We start from the raw sequence: 24,094 nt of genomic DNA, 5'->3' as shown, positions 1-24,094 counted from the left end.
ATTCTGTTTCTATTGTTGTTTCTGAGTCATTTTATGTACAAAACAAAAAATTTAAGATATTTCTCCATAAGGTGCTCTTACCAGTCACAAAAACCGACACCTTATAAAGCAAACCTATGTTTTAATTTTTAAAAAAGGTGTTTCTCTTTAATGAGATACCAAATAAAATTTTTTTATTTAAAAAATATTTTTTCTTCTGTCTGTTCCCTTTAATTATAAATGCACATTTACTTATGCATATATATTGCAAAAAATGTAAAAACATCAGAATGGTTACATATAAAAAAATTAAAAGTCTCCAGCTCTTTCTTCTTCAGTGCTAGTTTATTTCCCAAGAGGTTAAACAGTTTTTTAAAATTAGCATTTTAATTTGGGGTGGGTAATTTCCAGGGTGCAAATATCAAAAGCTGTGAAAAGATGCCATCCTCCCATTTCCCATCATGCCACAGCAGGTCATCACTGTTAGATGTTTTGTTTGTCCTTCCAGAAAAGTTGTACGTGTATATAAACCAACATAGATATTTTTGTCCATACTTTTAAACAAATGACAAGCCATTGCATTCATTATTATTTTGGCACTTGACTTTTTCTCCACATAATAATATATTCTAGAGCCCTTTATTGCTATGTAAAGATGCTCCTCATTTTCTAATGTAGTTAATATGATTATAAATGAATATATTAGTGTACCATAATACATTTCCCTGCCATTTAATGAAATTTAAATAGTTCCCAATCCTTTGTTCTTAGAAACAACATTGTAATAAAAAGTCTTTTCTACACATCAGTTCCCAGCCTTGCAAGGATATCGGTAGTGTATATTGCCATCAGAGAAATCTATAGGTGGAAAGAGATGAACATTCATAATTTTGAGAATGTGGGATTTTCCTTTGTAGCAATGAAACTACTTTGCACTCTGACCAACAATCTTTGAGACTGCTTGTTGACCCATTCGCAGGGAACAAAGTGCATTGTCACACTTTGGGATTACTTTCTGGTCTGACAGTTGAACAATGGTATCATTACAGTTTTAATATACGTTTCTCCCATGAGTTAATTTGAGCTTCTTTTACATGTCTGAGCCATTTGTATTTTTCTTTCTCTGAATTCCCTGTTTGCGTCCTTTTCCCATTTTTCTATCAGGTTATTGATCTTTTTCTTATCAATTTGTATTGGTTCTTTATGAATTAGGGGAAGTAGCTTTGACAAGTCATACTATTTTTCCCAGATTATCATTTGTCTTTGCTTATAGTTTTTCTTTGATGCATAGTTTAGCTTTATGCTGTCAATTCTTTTTTTTTAATGACTTCTAGGTTTTGTGTTCCTTTAGAAAGGTTCAAGGTTATAAAATAATTCTTGCATGCTTTCTTCTGGTATTTTTGTAGTTTCATATTTTACATCTGCATGGTGATTCATATATATTACTTATTGAGAGATATTCTAGCACTCTTGGGTCCTACTTATTTTCTCCTTTGAAAAAAATCTGTTTGAATCTTATTAACTATTCCATCCTCTTCTTCCTCTTGTATGAGATGCGATCTTTATCATAGTTTTAAATCCCTTATGAATTAGGAACTCATTCAGAACTTTCTACTCTGTTCCATTGGACTTTTTCATGCTCCTATGTTACTGAAATTAAGAGCAGAGAGTAGAATTTTACTCTCTGCAAATAATTTAATCTCCTTTTTACACTTAAAAAAGCATTCATCCTCAAAAGTGTTTTCAGGTGAATTCATATATGTTATACATATTTATTAAGTTATTAATTAAATATAATCTTAGGAATTTTATTACTTTTGTACTACTATAAATGGGGTCTTTTACATCCATGTTATCTTCTAAATAGTTGTATCTTAAAGCTGCCAGTTTTGATATATACTTACACTGTCTCAGTTTTTAACTGAGTCTCTTCAGTGTATACTTGTAGTCTCTAGAATAATGATAATTTTGCCTCCTCCTTTCCAATTTCCGACTTCTAATTTTTTTTTTGCTTGTCTGATTGTGTTGGCTAATACCTCCAATACAACAAGTTAAGTAAGAAAGCTGATACTGATCATTCTTTCCCTGATTTTGCTATAAGTAGGAAAGTTATTAATTTTCTCCATTAAGTGAATGTGTTGGCTTTTGGGCTGAAATTTTCTTTTCAGTCCAGGGACTGAATTTTTGGATTTGGAGGAGTGTATTTGAAATACAAATCTTGAATCAGCATTCTTTATTCCTGCTGGCAGACTGCTCAATACAGCCTCTACTGAAGATTCAAAGGACAGAAAAGGCCAATTTTCAGTACAATTCATCAAAAAATTAGGCTCTTTAATATTTTTGCACATTTAATTTTATTTAGCACAATTTCTGCCATTTAAAAATCAGGTGCCTCCCCCATCAGTGTTTTCTTATTTACAAATACTTCTAGAAACCCCTGGAAATTTCTACTTAACTTTTTCTGTCTTGGACAGACATCATGCTGACAGAGCATTAAAACACCTCTCTGGCGTCACATTAGGGAGAAAGCTCATTACTTTTCCTAGGGCCACTGGGAATGGACATGAATGTCATTCTGTGGACACACAGGAGGGTTGCAGCTATTCCTGAGGTAGAGTTTCAACAGCACAGCTCAGCAGAGCGCAAAATGAAAAATAATCATGAAACAATTAAATGGTGATATTATCAAATACTAGTTTGTGAGTGATGCTATGTTATCAGGATTGAAGAGGAGTCCTTAGAAATGGGACTAAATCCTGCAATTCTCTCAGAGAACTGTTAAGTTATATAGAAATACACTTAATGGAAGAAGAAAAATGGCTCATGTGACAAAAATGTCCCATGGGTTGCCTGTTTTGGTAAGATAAAACAAATATCTAAGCCAAGCAACAGGGTCAGTCTAGCTAGTATTTCTGCTCACGAATGGGGAACATCAACTCCAGGACAGCTGGAACTTTCTTATGGTTTCTTTCCATGCCTTTGCATGTCTTTGCAAGTGATCAAAACCAGAATTTTCCAGCTATTGCTATTCACTGGGGTTGCCAAAATGGGTTGTTTCATTGAGATAATGGGCCCTGTTGACTTCATCCAGTTCAGCTGAGCACATAGATATCTGGTCTAAAGCTGACATTTTGTTGTGGTTTTGAAAAGGTTCATTGGAAACCACACTTGTGAAACATGTCAACTTATGGCACTTAGTGGCTTTGTGACCAGCACAGTCCTTGCTCAGAGGTTGTAATGGTTCACATAAGATTAGAGCTTTGTTCCCATGATGACATCCCTTGGCTCCTCTGGGTGTGGTCCATATGGATTCTGACTTGTAGCAGAGCTCTGCACCTTCTTTTGGCATTTGGCTGCATAGATAATGTATACGCTTCTCATTAGGAAAATTCCAGCAATGACTGCAAAATAACTCCCATAAACTAAAAACTGGAGAAAAACAAATGGAATTAATTAGACGCACACAAAATCTGTCCATGTATGTCATTGGTAATACATGGTGATGCTGTTGATTTGCTTGGATTATGGGGTAAGCGAGACCCAGGATCTTAATATGGGTCATTTAGATTTGCACTAGACTCCCTTCTCCCATCTTAGAAGAACCAGGTATGAGAACGTAAGCAATACAGTAACTAAGGGTGTGGGCTCTGGAGCCAAGGTTGCTTGGGTTCAGATCCTAGCTAACATCACCAATAGTGAAAAAACAGTGAATCTCACTGATTTTTGTGTCTATGACTGGAGGATGGTGCAATGGTATATGTAATGTCTCTAAGAATCAATTTTAGACATTGAGGTGACTTCCTATCTATCTTATCTCCCTTTCTTTCAGATCCATATGCAAAATGAGAAATTGGACTAATTTTAAGTGAAGTAGGGAAGAGGGAACTGAGTTCTGCAGTTGAATCTCAGTAAACCTTGGAACTGGATGGTGGGAGGAAGAGGAAAAACATAGGGGACACAAAAACCAGTGTTACCCAATGATGTTTTAGGAGCCAGAGGTAAATGCTGACCTATTGTGATTATTGTTCAAAAACTATTTGGTATGTTATAACATGATAATTAAGGAATTGCTTATTTTAAAATTTTCCTAGCCAAGGAATTCAAGAAATTTGAATGTTGGCAGTGGTAAGGTTGAAAAAAAAACCTTTGAGATTACCTACTATATTTCCACCAACTACAGGAGTAGGAACACAGAAGTACTGAGCTCACCTGAATGCTGATTGGCAGATTGAGCCCTCTCTGATCCACCACGATCACAGTTACAATGGTCTGAATCACCAGGGCAATGAAGGTGTTGATTCCAAACACGAGAGCATAGCGCTCCACGCTCAGATTAACTGCGATCTGAAATCTATCATCAAACATCAAATAAGTTTTTAACAAGAACATACATGAGATTCTTATCTTTAAAAGACAGAAATGGAAGAGAAAGCAGTATCTTGTTACCAGCACTTTTTGTCTAAATCTCCTCCAGGAAGAGCAAAGAAAGGGAGTTAAAAAATACAGTGAAAGGCTGAATTAAAATACAGTTAAAGGAAATGTGGCAAAATTCCTCCCGTGCAATTTGATGCTTCCAGAAATTAAACCTAACGTTCTAAGTTCTCATAACTTGGGAATATTGGATGCTATCTGACTTGAGATATGGTTTTGCAGTAAATTTTTATGAAAATGCAAGCAATACCCAATCTGAAGAATTTTTTGCAGAGTTATTCATTTTATTGTCAACTGTCTGCATTGACAGTTTCAAAATTTGGTAGGTGAATTATTCTTTGGAAGATCCAGATCATGGCTGGTTGTCCAATTGAGTCAATTTGTAATTAATTTATTTTTAATAATTATATAGGTTTTGAAGTCTTACTACAAAACATTTATGAAAGACTGGCAATTGTATATTATTTAGAGTTCTTCTTTGTAATTCAGGTAAAAGGCTCTGAATTCTGAATACTGTTAAAATGAAAAGAAATCATATCATCTTACCTTAACAAATCCTCACATTAAAAAAAGAAACTCAAGACTCATGAGTTTGATTCATTAAATTGACACATTTCAGTGAAAAAAAGTAAACTTCTCAAAAGTTTTATCCCTTTCCTTTATTTCACGATCTTTTCCCAGAGTGCTTAGAGTTCTGTGTTTTGTCAATTGCTTATCAAACATTTTTCACATATTAAAAAACAAAACTTGATAAACCTTTTGTCTCTACTTCTTTTGTGGGATTTGAAATTCAAATGTTTCTTACCTCTTTTGGTTAATACTAAAGCACATTTCCTACCGTTAGATTTCTATACACTTATTTTGGAACTAAATGTTTTCAATGGTTTTTAAAAAATGATCTCTGGGATTTACAGTTTCTTGTAACTTTTGCATCTATAATTTCCAGTATCCAAGTTTTTATAACCTGCTGACAATATTTTGCTTCACACAAAAGCATATGCCTTTTATGAGAATTACTCAAGCAATTAAGTGAAATTAAGGATGAAATCTAAACCTAATCATTCAAAACCAGATTGCACCACCCCTTGTTATGGCCAACTGCTCGAAACAGGAAACCACAACCTGACAATCTATGTCACTGCTTTTGGTTTATGAACCTACACAACTTTCTCTCCTTGATGACTAATCTTAGCAATATTCAGAGGGCAAAGAGTTAAGCGAAAGATGGCTTAATTTTCTCTAATTTAGTATGAAGTAGTCAACATTTAATATTGCAACTGATTAAAATTCTTCTGAAGTTCTCAGACAAATTATAGGAATACAGAAAAGAGAATATGGTTTAGTTTTAGGAATGGAAAGAAATGGTTGGTAATACCTACACAGCTATGGTTATAAGAAGCATATAGCTGGACTTGAATATCAAATAGCCAGCATAGCATGCCCAGATGTTGGTTGTGTAATGCATGAGAAAGAGAGCGCCTGCATTGGCAACTGAGAAGATCGCCAGAGCCAACTCTCCCAGAAGATCCCAGTTGACTTTCACACAACCCACTGCAAAGGCAGCCACAGCCCCTGAAAAAGAAACATTAAGGAAGACGACACATACTGACTTTGCACATGGGAAATATCAAAATGCTCTCTTAAAGACTCAGGTCTTAGGTAATTCTCAAAGATGAATATGTTGCTATCGCAATTTGTGAAAATACTGCAATACACCTAAATGTGGATTTATCCTTTTCTCAATCAGGTTTTCTTTTCCCTTTACTTCCTATTCTTTCAATCATTTAGTCCTCACACTTTCAATCAGCATCAACTACCTGCCAAGCGCTGTACTATGCAGAGAGGCCAGAAAGGTTCCTAATCACAACAGAGCAGAGAGAAATGATACATAAACCCAATCAGTTAATATATCGTCCTAAGGGCAGAGACAGAAAAGGATGAAACGATTGCTCTGGGAGTACACCTGGCCTGTACATGTTCGTCTTTCTTTATTGTTTTTTATCATTATGTTCTTTTCAATGATGGGTAACAGATGTGTTGCACTGGGTAGTAAGTTTTAGTCTTCATTATTAATCTTTCTTAACCTTAATCTTATCTCTAGTCTCCATCTTAATGTCTTCAAGATCTGGCCTAATTTACTTGAGGCTTTTGGTGCACAGACCTATACTGACTTATAGAGTTTAACAGATTGAATAATTGCCAGTAATTAGGGTTACTAATTATAGTTCTCTTAAACAAAATGAAAGGCATTTATGTTTCAAATTATTGACATTCGATTATGTAACTTTTCTGCATGTGACCTAGGAAAGAACCATTGTTACAAAGGGCATAAAACTATTTCCCCCCCTAGAATTTGGAATGTAGGAGAAATAATTTCAGTGAACCAATTCCAGCATAATCTTGGTTTTCAGGAGTTAAACTGAGGCCTCCTAAAAGCAAGACAATAATAAAACGGATGCCACATGAGTTTTCTGAAATTTTTGTAAATGAGGGTGTGGAAATCGGCAACTTCCTAGAAAATATCTTCAAAGTCTCGGTTGAATTTAAGTTTCCACTTACCAGGATATAAATATTTATTGTAGAGAAAACTTCAAAGGCAGATTTCCCTCTGATATTAGAATCCTGACTCTCACATATCTTCCACTCATTTAAATCTCATAGGAAAGCTACTTTTGAAAATTTTTGGTGTATGGCCTAGAATTGCTAAAGGTGGCTGCCAGCTAAGTCCAATCCTTTCTTTAAAAAAACTCTCCCAGTGATAATCTGAAGCCTTAATAGTTCATTTTCTAAAATAACAAAACTCTTAACTTATATACAAGATGTGTATTATCTTTTCGATATTAAAAACAAGTCTGGAAGAACAGGGTATTTTATTAACTGTTCTGATGATGAAGTGGAATCTCAGGAATTTGGCCAGAATTTGGTTGAGCTCTTGAGTTACCTGTTGTAACTACAACACACTAAATAGAAGTGTCATAGTCCTGTCCCCTCCACCCCCCACCCCCAGTGCCTTCCATTTCAGAAAAACATTGATATGCCTTCCGAACACAGCTAATTTTCCACCATGGAGAAGTTTAGCAACTGGAAAGATGAACTTAGTTGGGGTAGCCCATCAAGGAAGATAAATCAATGTTTACCTACCTCCAAAGGTTGCGAGAGCTTCTACTGCCCCATTATAGACAGAAGAATTTTGGGATGGTGCTTTATAATCCCACAAGACTTGAACATAGTTCAAAATCTGGTTAAAACCTGCTGTGGAAAACGCCCACCACAGGGACCAGTAAAAAAGACGCTTTGAGGAATAGCACTCCTTCAGATCTTGGAACCACTGCATGAAAACTCTCAAAGCTAAATTTTTTGGCTTTAGGCTGCTCAACAGGCCATCATCTGGGTTCTCCAATGTGGTAGATATTTCCGACGTGGGTTTCTCCTCTTTGCAGCCTGGTGCTTCCCCCTCCTGAGGTTCACCTAACACGCCATTCTTGTTTGATGGCTTTTGTACTTCTTTGCTGGGTTTTGCATGAAAAAACATGCTTTTCTGGGGCATTGGTAGAAAAAGTGAAAGAAGGAAGGCCATGGAGACAGAGACCAGGGATATGACATTGAGGTAGAAGTAGGGTAAATTGGCCAGAGATACCAAGATCTGGGCCAGCACTGAGGCTGCTGTGTAGGCCACCAGCGTGACACTCCTGCAGTAACCGCTCACTTTCTGATAGTGTTCTGGGCTGACCACACTGTAAATGTAAGCATAGTAGGCCACCTCAGTGGCAGTGACCATCCCATAGAAAAACTCTACAACCTGCATGGTCTTCACTCCTTGCCCAAACAAGAGCAGCAGCCAGGTAACGATGAAGCTAATCCCTTGTAAGATGATGACTGGCTTGTAGCGGACGTAATCGGTGAGGACAAACACGGGGAGAAGCAGCACCAAGTAAGAGTATGTCCACACAGGAAAGATCTCATTTGTGATCTGCAAAGTTGAAAAATGGATCATGTGACCACAAAGCATGAGGAAGTCAGAAGTGCTAGCTTTCTCAGATATGTACATTACTAAGGTACACGTGGCTTGCCCAATGTCAAATTCTGCATCTGATCGGATAGAATATTCTTCATATTACAGAAAAGCACAGTAGAAAACCGATTTTCAAGGAAACCACTAGGAAAAGCAAGCCTCCTGCCCCCCAAAAAACCAACTTACATACTTATGTGCATTCCAGCAGAAAAATATAATGTGCAATCTGAACTATATTAAGATATTATGTACATTTGAGTAAATTAGTTAAAAATTATTCAACAGATACTTCTGGGTTTTTAAGGCTCTTAAAAATTACCATTCTCTTCTTGTTCAAAGATTAACATTAGATGAATCTGGAAACCTTTATCTTTATTTGATCCATCACTACGTCAAAAATATCAGCCCTTCCAAAATCTGAATGGACATATATATGAAGACGGCAAAGAGTAAATAACCTTGCAGAATTATGGAGTGGGAACAAGTAATGCATTTAATTTCCTTGCTGGCCAAATTTGCCAGGCTCAATCTTATTCAATATCGCTTTTTCAATTCTGGCCTCAGTATAATATGGGTCATCTCATGGATTTAGTCGGAAATGCACAGGAACTCAATGTTCATTCATAAAAAGAAAGGACTGAAGAAGTTGTTGATCTCTGGGGCATGACAGGTGAGTTGGAGCTCGGTCACATTAGCCTTTGTTCTGGTCTCCAGCAACCTCAGTGGGTCCAAATGTCAATGATGAGGGGAAATTCAGTGATGTGAAAGGCTAGTGCGACTGAGTTGCACTTTTGAGGATGGGGACATTAAGTGATCACACAAGCAGATGCCAGTAGGTTCACTGGCTGATTCCAGACCTCTATCTGTTGTTTGCTTGTCTTAATCGTGACATGCTTCCATCTGCGTAACTCTGAAACAGAGTTTCACTAAGCGATCTTACAGCAAAGCACAACAAGCTTGCTTTTCTATATTTACCACCTTACCACCTAATAAACCAGCATCAATTAGCCTTCCCAGTAAAGCTACACTCTCTGCAGTGTCTTCATAGCTCTGGTTGGAGATTATAAAACCAGCCAAGGGTAGCTCTCCAGCGCATTTTCTTGCTGCACTTGTTATAATGAAATAGGGAGATCTTTTAAGTAAGAGACTTTGGCCTTCTGGGGCCTGCTGGTAAATAGTTTTTCAAAACTGAGTAAGTGTCCTAAAGAAATGGTACAATTCTTTATCAGATTCTGCTTATACCTCAGCAGCATGAAAGTTTATTAGGACTAGATCCTGTGCCTGGTGGTGATTTTATTTTAGGATTAGCATAATAGAATTAATGGAGAACTGAAATGTTCCGTGTAGTAAGATTATTAGTAGAACTCTATAAAAGTTAAAATATTTATTTCACATACACTGTGTTTTGTTTCCCGTTTGCGCCAAGTATGAGGAGGAAAGAATAATTAGACCAGTTCTATTGAATAAGAAGTACCATGAAAATCGAGGTCAGTGGTTATCTTTCCCCAAGTTGAATGAAACTCTGACCTCATGTCCTTGTTCAAGTCCTGCAAAATTAAACCACATTAAGATATGTATGTATGTTAACCTACCTCTGAGCTGGTCAGGTTTTTATCTGGTCCAGATAAATAAGGGATAAGGAAGGGTTCTGAGGGTCTCATCATGGAGAAAAATCCAAATAAGCAGAGGATCACAGTGGGATAAATCCAGGAATGACTCGGTGAAGTTCGGAAACAACCCATGGCTGATCAAACGGAAACAGAGCCAAAATTAACTGATGTTTATTCCTGTCCTTGGATGTAATGAACAATTGATTATTTCTAAATGGTTCATGAAAGGATAAAGTTTCATCCATCTGCAGCTGAAATGGAAAGGTGAGTGATGAATAGCTGCTCTCAAATATCTCTTAGGTGACCAAGTCAAATCGTCATTGTCAACAAACTTATTCATTAGTCCTGGGGGTAGAGTCACACTTCTTTAGTGTTCTCCATCACAAATACAGTAATGAATAGCTCCTAATAAATGGTAAACAATGGGCCCATGACTGCTTGAAAGTCAGTAAAAACACTGGCCAGGGAATTGTTGGTGTACATGTGGTAGATAAGGTACTTCTAGGAGGTCAAACCCAAGAGAACATAGATTGAGTTGATCAAATCTTCTATTATCTGCGCACTACATTTTGCACTGTGACTCTGAAATTTTTAACACACTGAATGGCATGTGTGTATTTATACATTTATCTCTCCACTAGACTATCCCTTGCTTAGTATTGTGCTTAACACATCATAAACATCCAAGATATTTTTAAGTGTCTCCAATCTGAGAATTTATAATTCTTCAGTTAAAAAAATTAAAATGGATAATGATGTAACTGGCCATCTTCTCCATATTTCTTCCTTCTCCCATACTGGTCCTAACTCTATCTTGGGAATGGAAGCCATCCCTTCTTAGACTGTTACTCCACTTTTCTTTATGACTGGGCCCATTTCTTCCCTAAACCTGCAGTTTCACACTATTCAATGTGGCAGGTAGCTAATTAATAGTTCATACTTTTTTCCTAACTTAGAAATAAAATTGCTTGAAATTCAAACTTCAGACAAAAAACCCAGCAGAGTATCTCATTTTCCACTGCACAGAAACAGCAAAACAAAACCAAAAAAACTCCCTTATTTTATGGTGGCTATCTTTGAAACAATCTTTTTTTTTTTTCATATGGATTACAATGTGCATCAGGAAAATCCTGTCTCATTCTTTCTTATTTTGGATCAAGCTTTACTTTGTAAAGCATACATGTTTTTGGTAGTCTCGGATGTGGTTAAGTTCTCTGAGATAGTATATAGGAAAGAAACTAACCTGCTATGAGTATGATGCTTTTCTGCATATTATCTCATTAAATTCTCATAATAACTGTAAAATATGTACTAACTTCTCAGATTCCCAGGTGAGTACATGGGAGATCCAAGATGTCCAACAAGTGGCTTCAAACCAAATGGCCAAGAGTTGAATCCAGGTCTCCCTGACTCCCATCAGGGTCCTTTCACCTGCTCCACTCTGACTCATTCTTGTGGTCTTTTCTCCTTGGCTGCTGGTATTAACCTAATGTCAACCTCTCACCAGTGAGGGAAGAAAGTGTTTTTATAAACACATTGATACTAAAGATTATGGCCTAATGCATAGAGCTGCCAGGGCCAATTATAGTTTGAAAGCGGGCCAGAGAGAGGGAGGATGCTCACTCCAGAAGAGCAAGTCACCAGGGTGGAATTCCAGGTATTCAGGAGGAGGAACTTCGCTAGGGGCTAGGGAGGTGGGGAGAGCCTCCTGGGTCATACCTTGGTTTGACCCCACCCTACCCTTTCACAAGGTGGCCCCAGACAGCTGCATAATTCCTCTCAAGTTAAATAAGGTGAACACTGTTTCCATCTTTGTCAACAAAACCTTTGATGAAGTGGTGCAGAGACAATGGAAACCCGAATTTGGAAGTGGATTGCAGCAACTATGAGCAATGCTGACAATGTGAAAACTTTGCCAGAGCACCCTGGGTTTATCCTCCACCTCCTCCCCAAGCCCAGAAGGCATGGACTTATCTTCTTCCTGAGCTGCTGCAGGAGTGTGCTGGGGCCTTCTTTCTTCGTGAGTAATGTTCTTGTAGAAAAGGCTAGCCTGGGTAGGCAATTACTGAGGCTTGGCCGTCTTTCAAAGTGTGGTCTTAAAGGAGTGGCATCCGCTGACTCGACATCTAAAACATTCTCTCACTAACTCCAAGTCATCCTCTTCTCCACGCATCTCAGAACCCTAGGACTATGCCCATGGGCCCTGGGCTGCTAAGAGTCCCCTGGACTACTGACGTCTTCGTCTCTTAACTGTTCTAATACTGCTGCCTGACTGGATTTAGTTGGGAAGGTGAAGCAGGAATGGACAGTAAATGCCCAACTAGAGTGGAAGCAGAAGGGCAGGGCTTTTTAACTGTTTGGGTCACTGCTCTATCCCTGTGCCTTGAAGAGTGCCCGACACACAGTAAGTCTTGTAGAAGGAAGGGGGTGAATGTCAGACCTCCCCACTGAGAACTAGGAAAGCTCTGCCTGGGTTTCCTGAGTGCACTTCCTAGCTGCATCAGGTAAAGACCAGGGAGGCCCTCAACTCCACAAGGGCCCTGTGGTTCAGCTGCTTGTCTGTAAAACGGGATAACAATGCCACTTGCATTGTGTGAGCACGGAGCACCTCGATACTTGGAAGTGACTTGGGAACATGTTGAGCCCAGAATTGCTCCTCAAACACATGTCATTTCTCTTCCCTTTGCTCTCTTTATGTTGGAGGACTCAACAGTGCTTCTGGCTTAATGAGGAGAAAATGAGAGAGGACTTAGCTGAAAACAACTGAGAAACATTTGGGGAGCTCGTCCCTGCACCCCAGGATGCTGGGCTTCCTTCCCTCACTCCTTTTCCTAGTCCCCTCCCCTGGAAACAAACGCATGCGTCAAAGCTAGCTTTTGGCCAGAGGAAATGAAAGAAGGCACTTAACCAAACATTAGCAGGAGTCCTCTGAAACCAGAAGGACTCGGGAGAGCAGCTAGAGTTCCTGGTTTAACCGCAGCAGCAGCTCCCAGACCCTTTCAGAGACCACATCTCTCCTGGTGGCTTTTCTTCAGCCTTCAGGGCCACAGCCACTGTCCCTGCCCACTGCCTGCTCTCCACTGGGAGACTCCTGAGACTCTTAGCTGCTAATATCTGGCTGTTCTTTCACCTCTCTGCAACTCAGAGTCTCTTTGTCCAGCACTTGCCCCATTGCATAACCCTTTCCAACCCTGGCCAGTGAACAAAGACTGTGTGAACATGACTCACACATCAGAATCACCTGGGAGCTTGGTAAAACTATGGATCCCTGGACTCCATCCCTAAAGCCTGATTCAGTAGGTATAGTGAGGCCCAGGAATCTGCATTTATATGCACTGAGTGATTCTGCTGCAGGAGGGCCAAGGACCACTGTCCTTATCTATCCACTGGGCTCATGGGTTCCACGCCACAGCCTTGGACCTTAATGGGCAGTGAGGGAAGTGGATGGAAATCATCTAGGGAGCTTTTTCAAAGCTACATATGGACTCACAACTTTGACTTTCTTTTCTGGCCCTCCAGGTCCTGGAGAGTCCAGGACAGGTGGAAAAATCCTCAGGTGACTCCGATGTTTCAGATATGCCTCTTGCACTTTGCCCCAGTCGACTAACCCCTTCACAGACACACATCACTCCGTGTTTGTGACCCACTCTGTTCCATCTGGCCTCAATCCTTACCCAGCAGGGGCCCTGGAACGGCTGTGTTCAGCATTTAATAGAATACCATGGTTCTGGCTCCTTCAGTTACGCACAGTACAGATATCTGACATCATCCAGCCAGCACGGCTTTTCACCCACCCTCTGAAGGCAGTGATCGTTTTCCTTACATAAAGTCTGCAACTTACACAGATAAAATGGTATCAGTTATTATTTACTTAGCTCCTGCTTTACACCAACCATCGGACTAGTCGCTTTATATAATTGTCTCTAATCCTTACAACAATCCTAATTATATATATTATACATATAATTACATATAATTATATATTTATATTATATAATTATACAAATATAATACATGTATTTATTATATAAATAACAATTATAAACATTGTTATATTAAATAAATATAATGATAGAATGTTATATAATATTTATTACATTTAATATTACATAATAATATATCATTTATATATACAAAATGTCCCCAATTTCTCAGACATGGGAACTGAGCTTCCTCAAAGCTCACAGCCACCCAGCTAAGAAAGGTTCCAGCTGAGCTCAGAGTCTGGTCTGTTGGCTGCAAGTTTACATTCCCCCCTCTACTCTGACAGGTAGCTGCCTCCCACCTCCGGGGCACCATTTCCACCTCCTTGACATTTTCCTCTCCTCCTTTTCTTGCCTGCTACCCCCAAAGGCACTGTCCGTGTGGGCTCTGGGATTCCCACCGAACAACCTGGGTACTACCAAAATCGATCTCTCTCCTACTGGAAAAGCCTGCAGCTAATGGTCTCATAATGCTTGGAAGTCTTGATCATCATCTTTTATTTTATCTTATCATTGAGGAGATGCTTCTCTTTTCTGTCATCGAGACCATGACTATGATAATCAAATTCCTAACGCAAGCTCTATAACTTTTACATTCAGAAAATTATTTTACTCTTTCTTTGACAATTTTGTGAGGAAGACAGAGGAGATGGTGTTGTCCTCATTTTATAGATGAGGAAACTGAGGGCCATAGGCAATAAGATTTGTGTGTTTTTCACATTTAACCAACCTCAGAGCCTGAACTTGGACTCAGTTTTTCTAATCCAAGTTCAGTTATCTTTCCTGTTACATCATGTTGAGAGTGCCGAGTTATATCCTCAAAATTCCAATTCCAGTTTATTTTAGAATAGTGCTATTCAGATCGTGGGTGTCAAAAAAATTTAGTGGGTTGCAAATAGGATTTTTCAGCAAATATTGCAGAAAAGAATATCAAATATCAAAGTACGCTGCAGAGTAGGGCTGTTTTTTTCCTGAAACTGTGCTTGGGTTATTAATATACAGATACACAAAAATGATCACACTGTGCATTACAACCTACTATGGGACACAGTCACTGGGTGAGAGGTTGCCGAGAAAAGACTAGGACTAATATCTTCACATCCCTCATAAGCACACCCATCTGGGAAGACCACAGCCTTCACGGCAAAAAATCATCTGGAACAGACTGTTCTCTTGCAAGTTTTCATTTTATCATTCTGTTTTGACCTCATAATATTATTCTCCTCCTAAACAGTATTCTAGATTTCCCTTCATGGAATCTAACTTGAGGACATGAACTGGGTTGGTACGTCTGAAGGGAAGATATTTATCTTTCCCCTTTACTTTCTGTGCTTTCCAAATAAGATAATCCTTTTAAAAGGTGTCCCTGTGCTAGTAAATCTCACACATTACTCATATGCTCTATGACCATTTTTTAAAAAGTACAAGAACATTGTGTGGGTAGTAGGTTAAAAGGAAAATAAAGAAAAAGGACATTCTTCAAACAAGTCAGCTATCAGGCTATCGTGACTCGAAATCTACAGTGAAGATGCCAGAAGCAACAAGAGAGGCTGAATGAATCAGCCGTTCCTTCCAGCAGAGATCCGGAGCAGCTCAATCCACCAGAGCTTACCCTGGTGGGCTGGGATGTGTAGGGGAGCTCTTCGGAGGGAGAGCTCTAGCTAGCAAAAGCAGATGGAGAAAGTGAGTGCTGAGCATCAGCTTCTGCTATGGTGGTCCCTGGCAGGTTGAAGTTTCCCTGCTCTGACCCTCTAGGCAACCAGGGATCACCTGCTTATGACCCAGTTGCACCATCTGCACACACGTTCAACACACTACATGGGCCCTGGGAGTAAACGGCCACGTGCACTGTTGGGGTTGCCAGCCAGCCTGTGGTGATCTTGAATGAGCCCCAAGGGCTACCAACACCTTTGCACTGGAAGTGACCCAACTAAATTACTTTGGAAATGATGTGTTTCTTTCTCTTTTTGCTGGTAGGGGAATAATAATTATTTTTCATTAAAATTCACAGCTGTCCCACCAGAGGCCCTTCAGTATTCTACTGTTAACTCTCCAGCTTCTCTCAATCTCTAATTTGGGTCCATTTCTAGAAGGCCACATATTTCTATGGCTGCTTTCCTTTCTTCAGGTATGGGGGCTGCTGCAGCCTTCTTCAAAATAGCAATCCCCTTGCTAGCATATCTAATCTGACTTCATTTTAAGGTGTGCATAGATTTTTTTCTTCATCTTCTAAAAAATTTAAGACTTACTTATGTTTTGACTATGATCAAGTTGGGCTGTGTACTTAGAATATTTCTAAATATATATTTCCATTTGCATAGAATAGGTAACTACTAAAAAGAACTGTAGAAACTGGCACACACGAGTGGGCTTCCTGGCTCCTGAGTCCTGGGTAGACTTCTTAGCTAAGGAGGACCTTAGTTGAGCAGATTCCTCCACCCACTCCTAGAAGATGGAATTCTGCTCCAACAGAGCTGTGGGGCTTCCTGAAGTAGGGGACAGGAGGATCTGGCCAAAGCCAAGACCTTCCCAAAGCTTGGATTTGCAAAGGTTCCCCACAACAGAGAGCCTAGAGTATAAGGGACTGGGTCAATGGAAAGGAATCATTTTATCAAATCCTCTTCCATACTTGTTTAGAAGATAGTGCCAGAATTAACTGAGATCCCAACAATTTAGAAGGAAACTATCTAGAAACCCCAGTCTCCACCCAACACCTGTCCGCCCCTCCCAACTAAACCATCCAGTCATCTCAGAGAGGGTGCCTGACAAGACCACCAACGTCTGAAAAGTGGGCTGGCCTAATTTTCACATTACTCCCCAGCACCTTTACTGCAGTCAAACACCTACCTCAAATAAATTAGACTGATAACGTAAAATAGTCACGAACCTCACAGCCTCTAAAGTTCCAAAGGACCTGGGCAGCTGGGCAAGAGAGATGACACTTGCAGATGGTTTCACTCCCCAAGGCCCAATGCCTTTTGAAAAATAGTGAGGGTCAGTATTTATTACATTTTCCAAAAAACGTCTCACTTTTCATGTTTTCAACATTGCCAGAGCCAAGCCATTCACTGGACAGAAGCAAACCAAAAGTTTGATTACTGGAAACTAAAATTTTTGCTTTTAGCTGATATCAGAGTATAACAACTAATGAAGCCTTTTAGCCTACTTACTACTGAAAGAGAAGAGAATATAACTTGGAGAAAAACCCAAATAAAACAAGAGCTGCAATGTGCTAAGGTCAAAGCAGGCTGGTGCTGGAGGAAGGCATGGGGAAGGGATTCCAGCATAGTGCTTTATTACTATACCTCTGTTGCAAAATCAGGATTGCAGGATGGTTTTGCCAACTTCTACTGTGCTATTGTATTTCAGTTGTGACTTCACCTGGTTTAAAATGCATTTTACTGATCTCTATCTCACTCCATACACAAAAACCAATTTGACGTAACAAACTCTAGGACCTTAGAGTACCATCTAGAAGAACAGAGCTTTGTGACCCAGGGATTAGCAAATATTTTACCAAAATGACAAAAGGACTAAACTTAAAAGGAAAAAAATAATGAATTGGATTTTATCAAAAAAACATATCTGCTCATCTAGCGATACCATTAAGAAACTGGAAAAAACCCCACAGAGAACATTTCACAACCACTGGAATGCCTGAGTATAAAAAGACTAGCATACCAAATGCTGGCAAAGATTTAGAGCAGCTGAATTCGTATACATTGCTTGTGGGAATGCAAGGAGGTACCAAATTCTTTGGAAAACCATTTTGTAATCTATACAAGAAAGTTCACGTATTCATAATAGTGGAAAAAAACAGGAAGCAACTGAAATGTCCGTTAAACGGTGAATGAATATACAATACTGTATATTTATACAACTAATACTGATTCAACCAGCAATAAAAAGGAATGAACTATTGTAAAAACTTGGATGAATATCAAAAACATTAGGCTGTGACAAAGAATCCAGACACAAAACTGTATGATTCCATTAATATATCTAAGGTCCTAAAATAAGCAAAACTAATGTATAGTGATAGAAATTGGATCAGTGCTTGCCTGGGGTGGGAGACAAGGGAGGGACTGACTGCAGTAAACCACAAGAGAACCTTCTGGGGTGATGAAAACACTCTGTATCTTGATTGTGGCCGTGGTTATAAGGTTACGTATATTTGTCACAACTCATTGACTATGACATTGACACTTATAATGTACATGCATTATATGTAAACTATACCTCCACGAAGGTGACGCGGAAAAAAGAAACTAATCACTGATACAGGGAACAAAACAAATGACCCTCAAACATTATGCTTCGTAAAAAGGATCCAGACACAAAAATGCCCTCCTGTACGATTCCACTGCCGATAGAAGTCAGAACAGTGGTCATCTCTGAAGTGGAGGTGTAACGTGACTGTAAAGGGGAAGGAAGGAAGATTCGGGGGTGATGAAATATTCTATATCTCAATGGGATATAGTTACTTGGGTGGATACAATTATAAACACTTAAAATCCAGATATTATATTGCATGTAAATTATATCACAATTAAAAAAATACACCCTTCCCCTCCTCCCCTACTTCAAAGCATTTTACTGTGTAGGACTCCCCACAGCCCTGACTTATTCTATTGGTGCAATGACTAAGGTTTTTCCAAATTTCACATGGGGCAAGGCCTCTATTTAATCTGAAAACAGAACAGCATCTTTGAAATTGGGTCTGTCCTAGAAAATTGAGAATGGAAACAATGCCCGTAGATCAAAGCTAGGACAGGCCAAGAAACTCTGGAAAGCTGGCCACATATAACACTCTTCAAAATAATACACAGGGAATAAGTTACCTGTTCCTTCCGTGCCCTGAGCTTATTTCTTTCTAAGAGCAAGTCCAGTTTCCTGCCTTCAGATCCAGCTTCTGCTCCTTCCTGCTGCCAGCTGCTGGGAGTCCAAGACACAACGGCCCTTCTTCTCCTTGAAGTCTTGAGTCCTCCTCCTTCAGGACTGTGCAATCAAGAGCAATGGCTTTACACACCAAAGCCCACCCTTTTCTAATGGCTTTATACACTGGAACACACCCTCTTCCACAGCCACCCTCTTTTGGAAACCCATTAAAAAAAAAAGAGAACCAGATTCATATCTTTCTGAAACACAGATGATTAGGGAGGTAAACACCAAAAACCCTTCTCCCTGAATGTTAGTACTAAAATAATCGAATTTAGTTTCTCTAGAATTTTGTCTTAAGTGACTTAGAATCGCAGAAAACCTCAAAGTAGTCCCATCACCTATGCATAATCCTTTTTATAGCCACCCCCCAAAAAAACCAAAGACCAAGAATCTTTGCTGAAATGAAGTACTCCACTGAACTTCACAAGGTAGGAATAGGCCCAGATATTAAACATGTAGGCCAGAATAGTTCAGCTTTTGGTTAAAACCACTGCAAGAGTAGATACAAGTGATCTTTAAAACACACGCTTCGGATTCCATTTTGTCACATATGGCATCATTCCTTTTTGCTTGCATGACACATTTGCTGATCAATTAACCATCCCCTTACAGACTGTTTATTCTCTGTATGTCTATGGTTAGATCAACCTAGTCTCAGGTGCAGCTGGAGAAATAGGCCTGTCGAAACGATAAAACTGGCAGAAACTTACACAGAAAGTCAACTGATCATATCTAGCCATTGAAATGCATGTGGGTAAATGGTCGAATGCATGGGGGTTGGGGTGGGGGTGGGAAAAATTTATGCTTCAAGGAAAAACTACGCATTGTTTGAGCTATTTTAAACCTCTGTAAATTATAGTGACTGATAACAGTGTGCAATAATTCTTGTCTATAGACATGCAAATAAGTTCTATCCAGTGAAGGGAACTCTTCCAGTCTCCCCCTTGGAAAACCAGTTTTACCTCTATCTCAGTATTTCTGATCTATAAGTGTACCTATTTTTTAGATTCTCCTTTGATCTGATTGTAACAGCCTTACCATTTTCCTCATTAATGAGTTAAATAAAATCTTTAACCCGTGTTCATTTTTATATCCGTACGAAAGTCATAATTTTATCATTTTCCGAAAGTTATCTTTTTTAATACTAGTTACCATTCGCCGTGCCTCTAGCCTATCCGAATAACCTCTAATTTATTCCTCTGAACCTAAATGATTTGCTCATAGTTGTTAAATTACTGAATTAACTTTAATATTTTGACATCTCACTACCACCCTCCCAGTCTTAGTTTTTTTTTTTTTCACTCCAGGTTTGGGTTTGCAGTGGCCGGTGTGGTCCAGGGGAAAGAGCATGACTTCGAAATCTGGGGCTCATGTTCTTCCTGGCCCCACCTCTGTTTGTGGCAGTACGTAACCTCTCCAAGCCTACTGCTGAAACGTGGAGGATACTCACAGCCACCTCACCAGGTTGTCCCCGGAACTACTCAATCTGGTTCTTGGCCCATATTACACACTCAATGCAGATTCCCACCCATCTCTCTCATGCAAGCACAGGTTGCAAATTCAACACAACACAGCTGGGCACTCATAGATGAGAGACAGCAACTTCCGAAAGGTACACAGCAGATAATTTCACCTAAACAGCTAAGGAGCAGCAGGCCAAATGAATTCATCTTTGAATATTTATGCTTGAATTGCATTGCCCATTACCCAACCTTCAGAAACCATCGTTGGTCCATAACCAAAAATGACCAAAAGAAATTAGTTCTTTTGTCCATTTCAGCTACTACTAAGGCAGTTTGAAGAAAAAACTTTTTGGAAGTTAGTTACGTTCTGGTCTCTTTAAAATAGGTACCTGAATGAAAACACAGCTTTTGCCTTAGAAGACAACGATGTGTTCTGATAGCTGTAGGAGCAAAACACTATGTGTGAGTATTTTTAGAAAACACTATTTCCTTCACCCTTTTCAAACTTGAAGCACTCCACAAGCTCAAACCTTCTGCGTATTTACAGCAGCAACAATGACTTGACAAACAACTGGTAGGTTATTTGATGATTAGGTATCCTTTCCGGCAATATTATCGTAAGGTATGGTTATGTTTCCTTTTAGTGTTATTAAAGTCTTCTGAATCGAACCCTACGTCTCTTAACCTCTAAGTCCCCCTTCTTTTCCTCACTAGGGCCTTTTTGCCATTCTTGGATCGGGGTTTGGAATTCTGGGCTAAGGTTTCTTTTCAATTAAAAGCTGTGAACGCGGGTGTAACCATGGGGGATGCTGGCCCTTTATTAGGATCGTGGTTTTATTTAAGCTGCTTTTCCAGATGGCTGGAAGTGAAAATTCTAGCCAAACCTCCCTGGTTGCGTCTCAGCATTGCAACCGGCAGCAGAGCTCGGGGATGGCAGCCCCAGGGAGCGGCCTGACCCCTGCCTCCGGCCCCGGGATGTAGTCCCGGCCGGTTCCAACCCGCCCGCTGCAGCGCAGGTGCCCGCCCGGCCCGCGCTCCTGAAACTGGGGCAAGGGGAGGGCTGCGGCCGGGGGATGACGGCGTTTCTTCGCTTAATTCACCTCCCGGGGCTCCTCTTACCTACAGGAGGGAGTCTCTACTCGCCAGATCGCTCACATGCGGGGATAACAAGCGCCCGGACCGGCAGCCTTTCTGTTGTGTGAAGCCAGGCGCTGGGGGAGGGGGGGGGGGGCAGGGGGGGCGGGACGGAGCCCGGAGGCCCCGCCCCAATATTTTGCACGTGCTAATTAGACTTCTTAACCTTTAAACGAGAGGCGGGAATCCACCGTCTGTAGACAAACCTGGAAGGAACAGCTTAAAATAATATACTGATGCCCCAAGTCAACGTAACAAAGCAGGATGAACTGAATGTAGTATCAATCATCTGCTCTACTTATAAATACGTCCTTTCCTATAAGTCCACTTATTTCTCCCAAAAACGTATGAGAGAGGTACAGCTATGATCCCCATTCTGCATATGAAGAAAGCGAGGCAGAAGGAAGTAAGACTAGTAAATAGAGAAGGCTGGATTGTGGGAGCATCCTGGCTCCAGAGCCAATGTTTATAATTACTATGTATTTTTTTTTTTTTTTAGGCAGTGTGGTGGGATGGTTTCCTAGCACTTTGAGGATTTTGTAATGCAAATAGTTAATATATTAAATACTGTTTATTAAGCGGAGTTTTTTTTTTTTAGGCAATATAAAGTTCTTGTTGGTTAAAATGGAATTGTTTTTAAAACTTTTTTAATCTGTTGTGGAAATGGAAACTCTTCTCCCCAAAATAAACACTGCTTGGTTTCTAAGGGCTAACAGCTCTTAATGAAATTGATTAAAATTCCCCTAGGTGTCTTGGGTCACGATCCTATTGGTTTGGATTTTTCTATTCTCACCCTCCTTTGATTTGTGGAAAGTCTGCCTATAAATTACTAAGGTGCATCTCCGGAATGGGAGTGCCCTTGTAAATTGCCAGGCCCTCCCAGAGAACACTGTGGAATTTTCTTAAATGTTGAAGGTGTCATGATTTCCTCCACACCTCTCACCAAGACGCAACCTCAATTTGGACCTTGAAAAGTTTACCTCTCTGATATCTCATAGGCATAGTCTAAATCAGAGAGAGATGATAAGGAATTCATTCATTCATATAAAGGTAAACATATTTGCTGATGAGGTGACATGAGGTCTGGATTTGGTTCTGAACGATCCAGTGGTGGGAAGAGGGTGGGTGAGGTCATAGATGACAAGAGATGGGCTATGTGTTGATAATTGTTGACCTGGGTGATGGTTCTTAGGAATTTATTGTACTATTCTCTACTTTTGTGTATGCTTGGCATTTTCCATACTAAAAAAGTTAAAAAAATCATTTATTCATTCAGAGGCTGTTTATTGAGTATGTACTATGTGCCAGACACTGTTCTAGATACTTGAGATACATGAGTGAACTAAGGAGTGAGAAATCTTTGTAGAGTGTACATTCCTTTTGCTTGTGGGGTGAGGCAGAGGGAACACCATAAGGTAAACGTGATAAATTCATGAATTTTATGGTATGTTAGAAAGTGTTAAGTCCTATGAGAAAGAAAAAAAGACAGACTAGAGATCAGATGAGGATGTAGTACAATGGAGAGGAGGACCAGGGCCTGAGCCGTGGGGCACCAGTGTTGGGAAAGAACATACAGAGGAGGTGGAAGAGGAGCTGCAGCGAGGGCGAGGGGGTTATTAGGGAGGAGGAAGGAAAGCCAAAGAGAAAAGTTTATTAGGGAGGAGGGAGTGGCCAGCTGTGTCAAATGCTGCTGGGAGGCCAAATGAAAAATGCTGTGGAAGCTGTAAATCACTCACTTGGTTGGCTTCCCTGGCAAAGGAATTGAGAGTCACTTACATTGATACTCAACCATGTGGCTGCAGTAATGGATACAAAAATCTACATAAGTCATTGATATAGGAGTGGGGAAAAGGTAACCAGGCAAAGGAAATCTGACATAGGAAGCTGTATTGTAAGTGACTGTCTCTATTTCCCTCTAGGACGTCAACTTGAAGGCAAAGACTTGTTTATCTTCAGCTCTCTAGTGCTTGGCTGAATACCTGGCCTAAAATAGCACTCAAGTATTTGCTGAATGAATGAGTGAAAGACACATGGAGCTCTAGAGTGAAGCCATGACCTGCCACACTAGAACTGTCAACACTTATAACCAGAATTCGCTTGCAGAGACAGACATCATGAAAGCATCTGTAAGAGAGCAGAGGAATTTCCCTCATTGATATTGATGACCAGATTTCCCCCCAAATTTATGTCTTTATTGTAAAACCCATTATAGGACATTATAGGACCAATGATCCATTAACTGAAACCTAGCCTGTGTCTTTGAATATCACTCTTTTTTTTTTCTCCATTGTGCTCACCAGTGGGAGGGTACGCATCTTACAGAACAGAGAGACACATTAGAATAAGAAAATATTTTTTTTATTAAGAAAGAGTTGCCTTTTTTTTAACAGAGACATAGAAATGGGAAAGATGTTAGTGAATGTACAATAGAAAAGAACAAAAAGTTCATCGTAAGTAATTTTTTCAAGAAAACTAAATATTAGCTATCATGATTTTATTTTGTTAAGCTTATAATGTAAATAGATTTTTGACATGAGTGGC

General features: G+C 39.7%; 1 protein-coding gene across 2 annotated transcripts; it reads right to left on the bottom strand.

Annotated features, from left to right (window-relative positions):
- Positions 1 to 314: 314 nt before the first annotated feature.
- SLC19A3 (solute carrier family 19 member 3) lies at positions 315 to 21,636 on the bottom strand. Of its 2 annotated transcripts, XM_014835975.3 has the most exons (7): positions 21,539 to 21,636; positions 18,857 to 19,013; positions 10,015 to 10,166; positions 7,552 to 8,380; positions 5,790 to 5,982; positions 4,189 to 4,330; positions 315 to 3,408 (listed from the first exon to the last, which is right to left on the bottom strand). In XM_014835975.3, exons 3-7 carry the CDS (start codon positions 10,162 to 10,164, stop codon positions 3,232 to 3,234), a joined length of 1,491 nt encoding a protein of 496 aa, XP_014691461.1. In that variant the 5' UTR covers positions 10,165 to 10,166; positions 18,857 to 19,013; positions 21,539 to 21,636; the 3' UTR covers positions 315 to 3,231. The 2 variants fall into 2 exon arrangements, with proteins under 2 accessions (XP_014691461.1, XP_014691460.1); XM_014835974.3 differs by lacking the exon at positions 18,857 to 19,013 and having other exon boundaries at positions 21,539 to 21,632.
- Between the last annotated feature and the right edge of the window lie 2,458 nt (positions 21,637 to 24,094).

This window comes from Equus asinus, chromosome 19, assembly GCF_041296235.1.
Source record: "Equus asinus isolate D_3611 breed Donkey chromosome 19, EquAss-T2T_v2, whole genome shotgun sequence".
Lineage (NCBI taxonomy): Eukaryota > Metazoa > Chordata > Mammalia > Perissodactyla > Equidae > Equus > Equus asinus.
The sequence above is the reverse complement of the archived record's forward strand: the minus strand, read 5'-3'. Positions and strand labels throughout refer to the sequence as shown.